The sequence below is a fragment of the Clytia hemisphaerica genome, unplaced genomic scaffold (genome assembly GCF_902728285.1).
Source record: "Clytia hemisphaerica strain Z4C2 unplaced genomic scaffold, Clytia hemisphaerica genome assembly, whole genome shotgun sequence".
Lineage (NCBI taxonomy): Eukaryota > Metazoa > Cnidaria > Hydrozoa > Leptothecata > Clytiidae > Clytia > Clytia hemisphaerica.
Genome location: NW_027103238.1, coordinates 39,020 through 54,505, shown reverse-complemented (window position 1 = coordinate 54,505; position 15,486 = coordinate 39,020). Strand labels below are relative to the sequence as shown.

General features: G+C 35.2%; 2 protein-coding genes across 2 annotated transcripts in view; both read right to left on the bottom strand.

The window, feature by feature from the left end:
* Positions 1-1,398: 1,398 nt before the first annotated feature.
* The window catches only part of LOC136797674 (WD repeat-containing protein 81-like), a 46,411-nt gene continuing 32,323 nt past the window's right edge, over positions 1,399-15,486 (bottom strand). Inside the window, exons 19-26 of the mRNA XM_067054589.1 lie at positions 7,059-7,115; positions 6,178-6,401; positions 5,466-5,596; positions 4,195-4,262; positions 3,640-3,779; positions 2,908-3,001; positions 2,487-2,581; positions 1,399-1,727 (exon numbers count right to left, since the gene is read on the bottom strand). Coding sequence (XP_066910690.1) covers positions 1,599-1,727; positions 2,487-2,581; positions 2,908-3,001; positions 3,640-3,779; positions 4,195-4,262; positions 5,466-5,596; positions 6,178-6,401; positions 7,059-7,115 — 938 coding nt within the window. The 3' untranslated portion in view covers positions 1,399-1,598. The remainder of the gene's footprint in view (positions 1,728-2,486; positions 2,582-2,907; positions 3,002-3,639; positions 3,780-4,194; positions 4,263-5,465; positions 5,597-6,177; positions 6,402-7,058; positions 7,116-15,486) is intronic.
* Positions 12,706-13,519, bottom strand: LOC136799571 (uncharacterized). Its single transcript, XM_067056561.1, has 3 exons — positions 13,346-13,519; positions 13,059-13,139; positions 12,706-12,893 (listed from the first exon to the last, which is right to left on the bottom strand). The coding sequence occupies exons 1-3, from the start codon at positions 13,488-13,490 to the stop codon at positions 12,799-12,801; spliced, it is 321 nt and encodes a 106-aa protein (XP_066912662.1). The 5' UTR covers positions 13,491-13,519; the 3' UTR covers positions 12,706-12,798.

The following is a 15,486-nucleotide window of genomic DNA, read 5'->3' as shown; positions in this document are numbered from 1 at the left end:
TTTTCTATTATTTTCTTCTTCTTACTTTTTCCTTCCTTATTCCCAGGCTCTAACCAGCAAAATTTTGAAAACGAATTGAAAAAATATATTTATAAACTACAATGAGAATACTTTGGAAGAAAGTTATAGAAACTGAATTCCACAAAGGAAATCTTAGTTGTAGTGAAAATCATAATATATACAGTATATTACAGTAGAGTCTCGAATTATTATAACTCGAATGTCTCCTTAACTCGAAAAAGTATTCTCGTCCCTCCAGTCAACTGTGTCTTATAAACCTTACTCCATAACTCGAAATTTAACTGGAACAAATTTGTGTTCCCCGTGCGGATTCGAGTTGTGGAAACTCAACTGTAATTTTTTAAAGGCCTGGACGTGCTGAGGTACTTGAAAGTACAAGAGTATCAAAATTCTAGTAAAAAATGTTTAATAAAAAACCGATATCGAGTTTACAAGAGGAATAAAAATTATCAGTGGTAATACTGCAACGAAACAAAATGTAAAAATTTCATAATAATTTAGTCAAAATTTAATCACATCAAAATCATAATTTCTTTACAAAATATTTACATCGAGGCTATTCTTGATATGCGTAAGTCAAGATGACGTCATATTTTTTAACGGAAGCACCCAAAAAAGCCGGTTTTTGACCTCTGTGTTTCTATTTTTAGTAACAGAGAGGGGTCAAATCCCGGCTTTTTAGGGTGTTTCCGCTAGAAAAATGACTTACGCATATCAAGAATATGAAATAAAAAGCGTTCAAAAATCAAAAAAAAAACTTATAAAAAAGTTATATAAAATTCTCTCTAATATATTATATAATTTTTTTTTTGATCAGGATGTAATATAATTTATCACTTCCCTAATTGAAAATAAAATTCCCAGGGCAGAAAATTTCGGCAAAATCCAGAGTGTTTGACAATCAAATGCGACAACAGAGGGAGTAAAATTCTTTGACGTAACAGCCCTATTTCGTTCTTCGTGAACTCCCAAAGTCTTAGCTTTATTATTTAAGCAATTCCTTATTGGAACCATAAGCTATCAACGTTAAGATGGGTTTCCAACGTACTCAAAATGAATACTGGAAACTAGTTCCTTATCCTCGTTTAAAATTAGCTTGGGTACAAGCGTACCGATGTTGAGTGACATTATGTTTGATGTCATTGAATCAATGCCCTCTCAATCCACAAATCATACCTTATTTCACCCAAAGTGCAAACTGGAGCCAAATATTATTTAAGACAACAGATTGATAGTTTTTTTACACAAATTCTTTGCGTTAAAGGCTAGATACATTGTTCAGGTTAGAGTTACGCTAACTGATTGTATTTGATCATGGTATATGTAAAATCAAATCAAGATCTCACAGGGTTAGTATCGCCATTTCTCTCATTTTTTGGGGTAATTTATGTATTATATACACACTATTATATAACTATTAGTTTAATGACTTCATGCAACAATGACTTCAATCCCAAGACCTTTGATATGATTTGTGATAGAAATCTTTGTGAACATGAACCTATTCTTGTTGGTAGGGCGTTTTCGTTATCAGAAGATTACACTATAGAATCACCAAGAAGTATAAGCTTGATCGGTTATGATACCAAGACCAGATTACCAGTATCGATGCCAAATAAATACAATTGGTTCATAGGAAGGATTGCCAACTTGGATAAAGATCCTTTCAGAATGTCCGGTGGTAATTTGTATGAATGGTACTGTGTCTGTTAGAAAATACAAAAGCAATTTATTATATTTCTGCTATTTAACACGCTCGCTGTTGACTTCAGGCATAATCGTATTTAGGTGGGTCAAAAATAGCGGTGGTAATTCAAATCTATGTGAAATCGATATACATTTCCGAGGCGACAGACGCATAACTTAGGATCCTTGAAAATCAAAATTACGATGAAATTAGTCTGGGCAGTAAACTTAATAATCAAGTATTTTTATCTTCCAGATTTATTAGATTATACGGCCATTCCAGAGGAAGAGGAACGTTAAGTCACGCTCATTTATGACTGGATACCGCTAGTAGGGACCTAGGAGCACCGCGATCCACGCACCATTTGATAGCACTTCAATCGTGGTTGACAATTTCTCGGAAAGGCCTTATAAATGCTTGATCGATTCTCTGAATACTTAATCATTTTTGAGATCTTATGAGACCGATGCCCACAATTGATTACAAAAAAAAACAGATTCCCCATCTCTACAATCTCTTATTGTCTACCTTATTTGCCCCTTTTTTACGCCGTCCCTAATCTAGCGCCGGTCCCTTTTACACCGGCCCATATTACGCCAAAGTTCAATTTTCTTCATTTTTAGCCCGGCCATAATTCAAAATTAAATTATTGGTACAATGCTATGAAACGTGCTTCAATATTCACATCATATTATCTTTGGTTAGATAGAGAATGGGAAAGGTAAAGTATCTTGTGACAAATACGGGGATACTTGATGGTCTGCAAAGAGTTACTTACTATTTTGTCTGGGTTGTGAATGGTAAGCTTGTTACTTGACGCCCACACCAGTTGTTGTTTAGTATATAACAAGCTGTTAAACGCTTCATTAGAGGCTATAAAGATGAGAAAAAACGTGCTTTGATTCAAATCCAATATTTGAAAACCGATAAAACCATTATATGTGCTCATTTTATAATCAGATTCGAGATTGAATTTAGTTCGATGAATCAGAGTACCTTGTAAATTAATCCGTTATCACTTTTTTTAATATAAAGCTCGAAGATTCAAGGAAAAAACGAAACCTCGAAACCACATGCTAGAAATATTTTAAAATATCTAGGTCTTCAAACAACTATTCATCGCGGATTCATCGCAGGGTTCAAAGACGCGCATGGTAGATCACTTGACTACAAATAAAAGCAAAATAAAATCATCTTACATTTATAAGCAAGACTTGGTCCGCTTTCGTCGTTCCAAACTCTTATAATGGAATCTGCACATGATACAAAGCTTGTCCCTGATATTGCTTCCATCTATTAAAACGGAGAGATAAAAAGATCAGAAACTATTATGGCAAGAGACATTAGATGATGATACGCTATACACTGATACTTTGGAAACCCGATCACAGTACAGACCCAAAAAGTCTATATTTTTGAAAAAATTCAACAATGTTCCTAACTAACTGGCAGTGAACTGATGTGCCCCATAATCCAAAATTAAAAGAATACTCTAGGTCCTGAATAAATGTCCTTCGGTTATTAGTTTTAGAACTTTTTTGGACCCCCTGTTCTGTTTAGGACCCTCCACATGTTTATTTATTTTTGAAAATATTTTCAGCTATCCAACATTGAATTGCTCTAATTCTATAATTACCTTATTTTGGGATTTTTAGAAGTACAAATACAAGACCCCCGGAGATCAGTTTCCCCGTTTATTATGTTTTAAATTTCGGAACCCCCTTTTATTAGGACCCCTTCATATTTGGGACCTTAGAGTAAGATTCATCACCATCTTCAACTTGAGAAGAAATCTCAAACACAGGACACACTTTTGAGTATCATCCCTTTACTCCTATTACCCCTTAACATCATAAATTCTTAAAACAAAGGGGGGGGGGATCAATCCTTTTTTCTGAAGAAAGCCCTTCAAAAAAAATAAGACATTGTACCTGTGATATTTCACCATCATGAATACGTGCTTGTCCGCGTAAAATACCCGCCCGTATGTCTATGGCCGAAAAGATTCCAGCTGAAAAGCCGGCGGCTATCCACGTGCCGCTCGTATCAACACACATTGAACGAATCACGCCTGTAATAGAAAGATTAAAGAAAAATAGAGGGGGAAAACTTTGGAAATGACAGTCAATGAAAAAAATGTTACCTTTTATAAATAAGTTTGGGAAATTGCATAGAATCACTGCGCTTTCAAAGGGGTGCGCTGCTATTCTACGCAAAGCTTCCGATTGAAGCTTGTGAATTAAAATTTTAAGCAGCTTTTAAAAACAAAATTTAACAACGTTTCGGAATTTGACAAACCTAAATTACAGAATTTTGCAGTGCTGCGATTCTATTGTTGATCGAATGTAAAATTTTCCAAACCAGAAAAAACTGGTATTTGAATCAAAACCACAAAAAGCGAGTGAATTTTGCCAAAAAGTGAGCATTGCCGGCTCCACAAAATAGGATCATATCTAAACAGTATGATTTGAAAACTTGTACACTACCTGTCATGGTTTGTGGAGATACTTTCCATTCCAAAGCGTTCCCTTTTTTCTGTCGAATATCATAAATCCTGAAATAGATTAAGAATGCGTAAGTTGCGTAAATCTTAGCCAAACCAAACGCTCGTCTTTTGAAAACCTACGATACCTTTCAGTTATCAAACGTGTAAAACCCCGTTTCATACAACTTTCGAAAGAATTCACGTTTCCCTGTGCATGTTCAAGAGCGAGTTTAAGTATCTGTCTTTTCAGCGCCGGAGATGGTTACCATCTAAGTTTCTAGGTCATAATTGACTGAAAATGGCGGTAAATCTGCATTTTTACTGGCGGTAAATCTGCATTTTTACTATCCTCGATTATGCAGATCCAAAGCGCAGGTTATTCCAAATCGATTCAGTCAATTCGTTGTCTTCAAAGTGCAAATACATAAACTCGCTAATAACAAAGATTCCACTGTATCATGAATTGAAAATACACGTATTAACCATGAGCGGCGCGGTTGGCTCTTTAGGGCACTGGTAATGAACTTACAAGGAAGGTTTATTCTCGGCGCAAGAAATTTACAGGCTACCTTATCGGGGAAAACTTCTTCGGGGAAAAGTGACTAAATTTCGGCCAAGTGACGAAAATTTTCCCCGGCCTTAATGCGTTTACCAAAACCAGCAAGTGACGAATATTTTTCCCCGACGAAAATTTTTCCCGACGAAAATTTTCCCCGACGAAGTTTTCCCCGATAAGGTACAACTAAATCAAATTAAGCAGATTCCTGCCAAAAACTCTAAAGACGTTTTCACGAGTCTCTATGTCGGAGTGCAAACTATTTTTAGCATTTGAATAGCTTAATAAGATATATTGACGTTTCTTTATTGCTTCAAGGGTATCTTACATTTTTTTACAAGAGCACTCAAAACTTGAATTTTTGGTACCATCGTCAACAAGAAAAATTTTCCTTGAAATTTCGTTAACAGTCTCCTCAAAAGCTGACCGCGCCGCTAAGGGTCGATAGCACAGATTTATAAATCCCGAAGGCCTAGATATCGTGCTTTAAGCCATCACAGGCAAAAAAATTAAATATCAGAAACAAATATTGTTATGCTATTGTTCTCGAAAACCCGCGAGACTTCTGATTGGTCAAGCGCTGAAATTCTATTGTAATATCACGTGACCTATGTAGGATTTCCTACCTAATCACAGCACACTTTTCAGCCACGACATTTAGCCCTTCGGGCTTTATAAATCAATGGTCGATAGTTGATATGTGTAATTTTACAGACCTTAAGCAACCTTCACTAGTTGCAGCAGCAATACAAGGGGACGGAGCTGGCAAGGTACGAATACAAGTGACAGAATGTCCACGACTTGCTGAAAATTCGTTCAGTGTATCGTTCGTGATCGGATCCCAAATCTAAAACAAAAATGTTACATACATCATATAAGGTACCTCTTAATACTTACTTACTTACTTACACAGCATTTCTAAACAAAAGAAAGAAACAACTTGCTACCCTTTCGGCGCCGGCTCTTAATTCTGCTTTATCAGCATAGAGGCGCGCCTCATAATGTACAGAATGCGACCAAAGCTGCTTCCTTCGGAAAAAAAAATCATTTGAATTGACTTTTCGTATAGAGATCTCAAAATATAATATAAGCGGGATTAGTGCAGCTCTGTTTTTTAAGTTATTATTTTAGTGCAAATTTATCTCTCATATTATTTTCTCTTTTGGAAAAATTTTCGTTTTACAAGGTTGTTTTGGTAGGCCACATTAAGAATGCGGCATAGAATCTTTATCAGGGTTTGGATTCCATGGACGCACATTCAAAACTGAGTTTATGATTTGATTTTATCATATCCACTTCAATTCGACGGATAAATTGTAACAAAAGTATAGTATGCCAGGGTAGAAGTCAAATGCTTCCTTCCTTCTTATAATAGACGAAAGACCAGTTTGCAAATTAGAAAAGCAGGTGATTAGGAAGCTAACTTACATTGATTTCTCCATCACATGAAGCTACCACTCGCTTGGCTTCCAATCCTTGAACCGCAAAGACCGCGCGGGTGTGGCGGTCGTACGTTCCGCTACAACCGAGGTGCGCCGTACCGTTGCCATGGTTTTTCAACAGCCATAATTTGACGGTTTTATCGCGACTGGCGGATAGGAAATAGTGCTCATTATCGACAACGTAAATGTCACGGATAGCAGACGAGTGACCTGTAGATGAAGAAAATCTAATTAATGTTATTCGCGCAAAATTTTGAAAGTGGGACGGATTTTTACCTCCACCAGACTCGATTGTGAGACGCGTACCAAAAAAGTTTCCTCATAAAATTAAGCACAAAATTTATACTTTATTTTAGAGAATAAAAAAAAAACAGAAAAAACTAATTTTATATTCTATCTAGCTTTATAATATCAATAATTTGTCGGTAAATTTTAGAATTATTCAGTGAATTGGTGCAGCATTGTGTCTACATGACGATACAATCAGACTCGATTCCCCTTTATTGATAGTGAACAAAAATGCGGAAAGCATCGGCCGCTATATTAACAGTACATAGTTTTAGAACGCTTGAAAAAGACATTCAACAAATCAAGAATAATAATACAGTTGACTCTCTCTAATTCGATCTCCAAGGGACCAACAACTTTCTTCGAATTATAGAGAGTATTATATACTACTTTCAAACTAAGGGGAACAATATTCTGGTTCGAATCAGAGAAAGATTCGAATAGTAGAGAGTATTTTATACTATTTTCTAACAGAGGGGAACAATATTCTAGTTCGAATTATAGAAAGATTCGAATAATAGAGGTTCGAATTAGAGAGAGTTGACTGTAGGAACAATTGCTTTAAAAAAAACTACTTACCCGCGTACGTTTGCAATTTCAAATTTAAAAACTCCAAAGATCGTGAAGGACCATCGACTAAAACAGATAAACAAAAACTTAATAGAAACCCGTGAAGCGACAGATTGGTATTCAAAATTTCAGAGTAGGATTGGATATTCCAAGTTGCTGAGATTATTCATATAAATAATACTATTGTAAAATCAGATCTTTTAAATGTTCTAAGATGATGTAACCAGTATAAAAAAAGCTTTTAACTTTTAACCTAAGGTCAGATAGTTAAGGGTTGAGGGTGCACGCACCATGAGTTGATGGTACCGCATTCAAATTGCAAATAAAGTGCAATAATATTTATTTTCTTCAGAAAATGTTTTCGAAGGCTTGGGTTACGGAAACCCAACTAAATTTGTCAGCTCAGGGCATAGAATGGCGACTTTCTTTCCTCTCTAATATGATATAGTTACACCTCTTTAAGAGCAATTGCACCTAAGAAAATCCCTGAATCATCTAAAGTGGGATCATTGATGTCTTGGATTTTTTTCTTTTTTAGATATGTTGTGGGGGTTCATGGGTGGAACAAAATTCCAAAATTTGAGCCTCAGAGCTCAAGTCGTTCCCGAGATATCGCATTTTGAAGTTTCAAAAATTTTGTTTAAAATACAGACCGGTAATTTACAGACCAGAATTCCAAATTGCTATAACTCTTTATTGGTAAGTCTAAATGACATGAAATTTTGCACAGATACACAAGACCATAAACATTTTCTAAAAACAAAAACAAAAATTAAATTTTTTCTCCAAAATGGCGGATATTTGAAGCCGAAGTTTTGAACTGCTTGAAAATACCGGTTGGATTTGATTCTCAGTTATTCCCGGCCCGAGATTCCAAATTGAATTTCTTTTTCAGATCCTGAAAGATCAATCCTTTAACTACCAAATATCAAAAATCTGTCGTGGAGAATTCATTTTTGGCTCAATAAATCAATTTTAAAGATAACCTATATTTTCCAAAAATTCCTTAGCAACGCCCTAGCAACAAGGCTTTAACAGGCTACTCCATGTACTGGAAGGCTCAAAAACTGGCTTTAATGATTGACAGTCCATTTCTGGACAGTTGTGATCATAGACTGATCAAATCATTAGAGGATATTCCTCTATATGCAAAAGAAATTCATAATTTTCACTGCCTGCGATGATATTAAGAGGCATTTTTTTAAGAGTCTTCATGGTGTGATACCTCATCCTCTTGGATTTTGATGAAATTGTACAAATGATCTATCACACAAGAAAATAAGACCCTGAAAATTTCACCTTGATATCTCACTTAGTTTTGAAGATACAGCGTCTCAAAGATAGGCTACTAAGCGAAAATTGACCCCTAAATTTCATGAACTCTGATGAGGAGCAGATTTTGAAAGCCAATGAATTTTTATTCAAGTACATTAGAAAGCTGATTTATATACAGTGGATACAGAGGGCTTCAGACTGCGTAATCTGGGTTTCGAAGCACTTTTAGCTGGCTGCTGATAGTCCTTGAGACTTTTTTAAAGCAAACTTTTGACCTGGAGTGGTTTACTGGTGGGTTTTGGCCACAAAAACAACATTTTCAGGATTTCCATATTTGCGTAACTGTCAAAAATGGCCAAAAAAATTGCTATTTTGGCAGATCTGGAGCAAAATTCAAGATGGCATATCTTTTTGCGGCAACAACAAATTTTTTTGAAACTTTCAGCAAGGCTTCCTTAGTAGGTCTAGTTTATAGCCTCAAAAAATCTCAGTGGGTTTTTGAAGTCTCTTGAAGATATGATTGATTGAAAATTTGCTTAACTTCATTGTTTTTTCTCTCTTAAAATGCTAAATCAGGCCCACTTAAGGGCTTTAAAGGTTAGTTTTTTGTCAAAATATTGGTTGATCTTCTCTAGCCAACTAATCATTGGTATTAAGGGAACAACTGTAAAAGATTTCAGGTCATTTCCATCAACAGATGACATTTTATGACTGTTTCTTTATTTTTAAGTACAGAATATGTAAAAAAATGCGAGATTGACATCTGGCCTTTCTTACCATTCCAGGGCCTATATTTTCAGGAAAAGCCTCAATCTTTCACAGTTTGGTGAATATTACTCTTAAATATAAGCAGGTTACTTCAACTAAATGGGTTTAACAGTACTTAATTCCTATTCAAAAACTTTTTAGAATCTTTCAGAAATCCTACTTTGACAATAATTTGCGCTTTACCGCAAAATTTCTAAGTCCAAGTGTCGTGATTAACTTTTAGACTGTCCAATATCTCTATATTTAAGTGTACACTAACAGCCTTACTTGTTGATTCTTAAATAACTAAGCAACATTACTAGGGTGATATTTTATGAGATACTGCAAACAATGATGTTTAAATCTTCTGGACAAGAAATATTGGACAGTCTAAAGCTAATTAACGACACTTGGACTTAGAAATTTTGAGGAGTCACCAGAGTTCATGAAATTTAGGGGTCAATTTTCGCTTAGTAGCCTTTCTTTGAGACGCTGTATCTTCAAAACTACGTGAGATATCAAGGTGAAATTTTCAGCGTCTTGTTTTCTTGTGTGATAGATCATTTGGTCAAAATTTCATCAAAATCCAAGAGGATGAGGTATCACACCCTGAAGACTCTTAAAAAAATGGCTCTTAATATCATCGCAGGCAGTGAAAATTATGAATAATCTTTTGCATATAGAGGAATATCCTATGATTTGATCAGTCTATGATCACGACTGTCCAGAAATGGACTGTCAATCATTAAAGCCAGTTTTTGAGCCTTCTGGTACATGGTGTAGCCTGTTAAAGCCTTGTCGCTAGGGCGTTGCTAGGGAATTTTCGGAAAATATAGGTCATCTTTAAAATTGATTTATTGAGCCAAAAATGAATTCTCCACGACAGATTTTTGATATTTGGTAGTTAAAGGATTGATCTTTCAGGATCTGAAAAAGAAATTCAATTTGGAATCTCGGGCCGGGAATAACTGAGAATCAAATCCAACCGGTATTTTCAAGCAGTTCAAAACTTTGGCTTCAAATATCCGCCATTTTGAAATAAAACTTTTTATTTTGTTTTTGTTTTTAGAAAATGTTTATGGTCTTGTGTATCTGTGCAAAATTTCATGTCATTTGGACTTACCAATAAGGAGTTATAGCAATTTGGAATTCTGGTCTGTAAATTACCGGTCTGTATTTTAGACAAAATTTTTGAAACTTCAAAATGCGATATCTCCGGAACGGCTTGAGCTCTGAGGCTCAAATTTTGGAATTTTGTTCCACCCATGAACCCCCACAACATATCTAAAAAAGAAAAAAATCCAAGACATCAATGATCCCACTTACAGATTTTCTTAGGTGCAATTGCTCTTAAATTTATGGCGTTGTGGCGGTCACCAATTATACGCCATGTGGATGTTAAACAATAGCAACCATTATGGTCATTATGTACTCAAAATCAACAGTATCTAAGCAACATGGAACGTGTTTCTGAAATTATGGTAAATATGTACAACAAATTTTCTCCGCTTTCGATATATTCATAACAATATATGCTTTGATATTATATAAATATCAAGGTTTATGTGTTTTGAGAATTGTGAGGAAACGCGCATAATATGATGGACATAGGATGGATCCCGACAAATGGTTATTTCGTGGAAAAATCGTGTGCGTACATTTATATTTGTGAAGATTTCATAACAGAAAATGTATTTAGCCGGCTCCTGCTCACTCTAAAGTGATGGGTCAAATGTAATTTACCCTAGCTGGCACTGAACGTCATGGGCCCCGGCGAGTCAATTGAAGTGGGGAGGGGGTGTAATATTTTTGAAAAAAATTGTCGCCCACCAGTTGGGCGACAAAGGAACTTTATCACTTTTTAAAACGGGGAGAAAACAGTTTTTATTTGAGGTTGCTCTAATGTACATAAATAAGGTCTGCAAAAAGGTGGGAGGAGGGCAATGGCTCCCGGCCAATGAACGTTGCTTGAACCTTCGTCTAACGTTATATGGATGTTGTGAAAATTGGATAAACGTCTTTAAAAAAAATGTCTTTAAATATTTCAAAACAACACTGCCGTGATAATATGTTAGCGCAATTGTTTTTCGATCACTGCGATCTAAAGCTGATTTTGTATTGATTATAAACTTGAAAGCCTTCGCGAATCTTATTATCTTTTTAGTATGGGACTCGCCTTTTAAATGGCTTCCTGGTTTTGCTATAAAGCACATATGCTTAAAATATTTTATTTAGATTTTACTCATATCGAGAGCTCTATATGGGAAAGATATAAGCAAAATAAATTATTATCCTATTGATGAAAAATATATAGAGAAGAGCTTGCTCATATCATAATTTATATAAATATAAAATGAAAAATTTGCCAAAACTTTCAAATATAATATACTAGCCGGTATCCGGCGTCGCACGCCGGTATAGCTGTTGCTGAACGCATTAAAAGCTCTTTGGATAATGAAGGAAAAGCACAATCAAATGAATTCTCAGATTTCCATAAAGCCGACTCTTTGAAGCAAAGATTATAGGATCAAGGACTGGACCAATAAAAAAGTTCCTACATAGGAAAACAAAAAAATTCAAGTATATTTTTAGTTTTGTAGAATACACAAATTTCCTATTAGCAGATTCATGCAAAAGTCACGAAAAAACGTCGGGTAAACAAACTTTTGATTGGCGGAGGCATGCAAAGATTACCTCATATTCTGGACATATTGAAAAAATATGCTTATGTGTGCCATATTTCAGCCAATCAGAGCTTTTCTCGACGTTTTTTGTGACTTTTTTACACAAATCTGCTAATAGGAAATTCATGTATTGATAAATTTGGGCGGTCAAGCCTGGAAGATATTACATTTGATGAAACTCTTAAGAATGCTTTGACAGTTTAGATATCAAATAATGTAATAATGTTATCTTCATCAAAATAATTCTAAAAATAAGTAAAAATAAGTTACAAATTCAAAAAATAAAAATGCAAAATTTATAAAATAAATATTTTCTATTAAATAAATACTTTCTCTTCTAAAATATAATTTCTGTTTTATTATAAAGGGTATAAAATTTTGATAAATAGATAACATTTAAACAGGTGTATAACTGCGTACATTTAAATCAATGTTCTTGTGTGTACAACGATTTGAACCTTGCTCTTATGTGACCAAGAGTTACGTGTTGAAGTCTTCTAGAATTGAAGACTGGAGAACAGAAGAAATGGGTGTAACACTTGATATCATAATTCAGAAAAAGGGCAGTGTTAGCTTTGGCGAACAATTCTGGTTAGGAGCAGTAGGTGCCTCCACAATGGAAAAATGAGAGTGAGGCATAGTGAAAAAAACTCAACACTGTCAGTAGAGGCCATTTTGTCTTCCAGTGTGTAGGAGCTTGTGTAAAGGAGTTTTATAATTTATTGTTGTTCCTTGAATGTAAAAGATCAAAATTTGAGAGGTGAGGCGATAGTAACAAATGACGTCAGTTTCAATGGCAACGGATGGTCACACCCGGCCTCACCTCTCAAATTTTGATCTTTTACATTCAAGGAACAACAATAAATCATAAAACTTCTTTGCACAAGCTCCTACACACTGAAAGTTTTATTCTTGCGACATAGTGGTCTCTACTATGTAGATTACTCGGGAGCATATAAAACTCATAAAAAAGTCATTAAAAAAGTCTAAAATAACAGGAATCCAACATGCAAGCAACCCAACAACGTCTTCTGTTCAACGATTTAACGGTTCTTGATTTTGGTGTACGGGGAATATCTAGAGGAGGAGGAGGATGATGACGTTGACGAAGCACGTGATCGCGCATAGTATCCACTGACTAAAAGAAAAAAAAGATTATTCGATACATTTTTTATTTTTTTTGTTGTCATAATGACCACAACATATTTTATTAAGGCCTATCAAAAGCAAGTCCCAGTAATACGGAGGTTTTGGTATTTCAACAATCTGAGAAAAGAAAAGAAAATTAAGAAATTTTCCTCACCACTCTCAATTCTCTTCTGACTCTTCAGTAGTTGCTTGAGTTCCTCTCTGGACTGTGCAACGATGCCCAGTATCAACCGTGCTTTAATAGGAAAACAAAAAAAGTCTTAAAAGAAAATAATAGGATTGTAAATTTGTAATTTGTAATTTGGGTCTTTTAAACGTCATGAAATTTACCAAAAAATGTAGTGAACTAAAGTGCAAATTTATGTGGAGATTTATGAAAAGCTTGTTTTCCAAAATGAATTAGTGACAATGATCAAAACCGAAATAAGTGAAAGCACTTACTGTGGTCATCAATTTCATTCATGACAGGACCACAGGCTGTCTGAGTAGCAGAACAGACCATCTTTGGTGCGATTTTAGCCGTTTGGATTTCTTGGTCTTTCATGAAGCGGGGTAATTGCTTGCTGGTTGTAAAAAGATTGCCCATTGTTTATAGTAATTTTTTTTGACTTAATAATTACTGAAAAAAAATTAGTTTGAAAATACTAAAAAACTGTTCGAGACAAATCAATAATAAGTAAACAATACATGATCAGCTAAAGTTTGAAAATTACCAGGGCTTAATCTCAGTTTTAATACAAATCATCATTAATCAAGCCCTGGGATAAGAAATCATCATTGGTTGTGCAAATAGCAAAGGGATGGACATAAATTCTGTTTGAAAAAGCTGAAAAATGAACAATGCGAAAAGAAATTCCTTGATACTGCTTGGATCACAGAACATTGTTGATCAGTGGTAGATGAATTCCAAAAACAAACCATTTCAAGTGGTTTGTCTCCCATAGAATGGGGATCTCATTGAAGGTTCTCCAATCCAAGTTGGGAAGTGATGGAACTTGTTGACAGTTAATCTTGAGCAGGTTGGTAAATGTAATTGCCAAAAACTAACCATATTAAACGGTCAGTCTCCCATATAGAACGGGGTCTCAATAGTACGCGAGTTGTGTTGATACAAAAATGTCTTCTTTCCAAACTTAGACATCTTGATGGCGGTTTTCAAGTGATTGAATGTAAGGCAGTAACAAAGTATCTCTTTCTAAAAGGTTTAGCCGTGTATGTCATCAAAATTGTAATTTGCACAAGCAATGATAATTTCTTATCAATGCCCTGCCCAACTCAATCATAAATTATGTGAAAAACAACGCAAGTAAGAAAAGCTAACCACATCTACTATTATATACAGAAACACAATTTTATTATTTATAAGACACAACAAATGATTAAAATGAAGAAAGTATTAGTCAATCAAATTATGTTTGTTCCCTCAGTTATCAATCCTTTTACACCCTAAAGTAGCTCATGAAAACAGAATACATGGAAAAACGACTCATAAAATTTGAGGGTAAACAATATTTTGTGTGAAGCACCTTCTTCTAACATAGCCTTGTTTGAATGAATTACAGACCTGAACTTTGACACAGTTAAAAGCACGAGTGCGTGAAAAAGCAACATACAATTGTCCATGTGAAAAACATGGCCTTCGTAAAGAGATACCAACTTTATCATACGTTTGGCCTTGACTTTTGTTGATAGTAACCGCATAAGATAACCTGACTGGAAACTGGACTCTTTTGAGTTGGAAAGGCAAGTGAGTATCATTAGGACAAAAAGTAATTCTAGGGATTAAAGTTCTTTGACCTGTATGAAAACCGGTGAGAATCTCGGCATCGATGATATTATCCTGTAGATTGCGAATGATAAGTCTAGTTCCATTACAGAGGCCATCTTTTATGGAAAGATTTCTAAGTAGCATAATAACAGAGCCTACTTTTAAATTCAACCTGTGTTTTGGCATTCCGCTAGGTGTAATAATAGAATTTATAAATTCTTGAGGGTAAAGGTCAACTCTTCTTCTTGGGTATCAGCAACAACAGAATCAAAGCTAGTGTAAGTATGAATATCCCCGGGCAGACGACCCAAAATTTGCTCATTGATTTCAAGGGCTTCTTCATTTGTTGGAGTCAGAATAACCCTTTTTGTAAAGTCACCCCCATCTTCAAAGTTACCAAAAACATGCTCAATTAAATCAGAATCAGTGGAAATTGCACACTGGTCAGGGATTTGAATACTACCAAGATATGGATCAGTTTGTTTTGTCGGCAGATTTCCCTCACCTAACTGCAGAAGAAAATTTGAAAATTCCATCTCACCTGGTCCTGCCCGCACATTTTGATGAAGATGAAAAATTTGGACAAGGGGCCAAAGCTGGCTGCTTTTCAAACAGCTTTCTACCACCTGAGCAGCACTTCCCCTTTTAACGACAGGGAGTGTTTGTCTAAAATCACCACCAAGCAGAATTACCTTACCAGCAAATGGTATATGGCTGCTACATATGTCTCTCAGCATAATATCCACAGCCTCTAGTGCATACTTTGGAATCATGGAGCTTTCATCAAAGATGAAAATATCTTGATCTCTCAAAA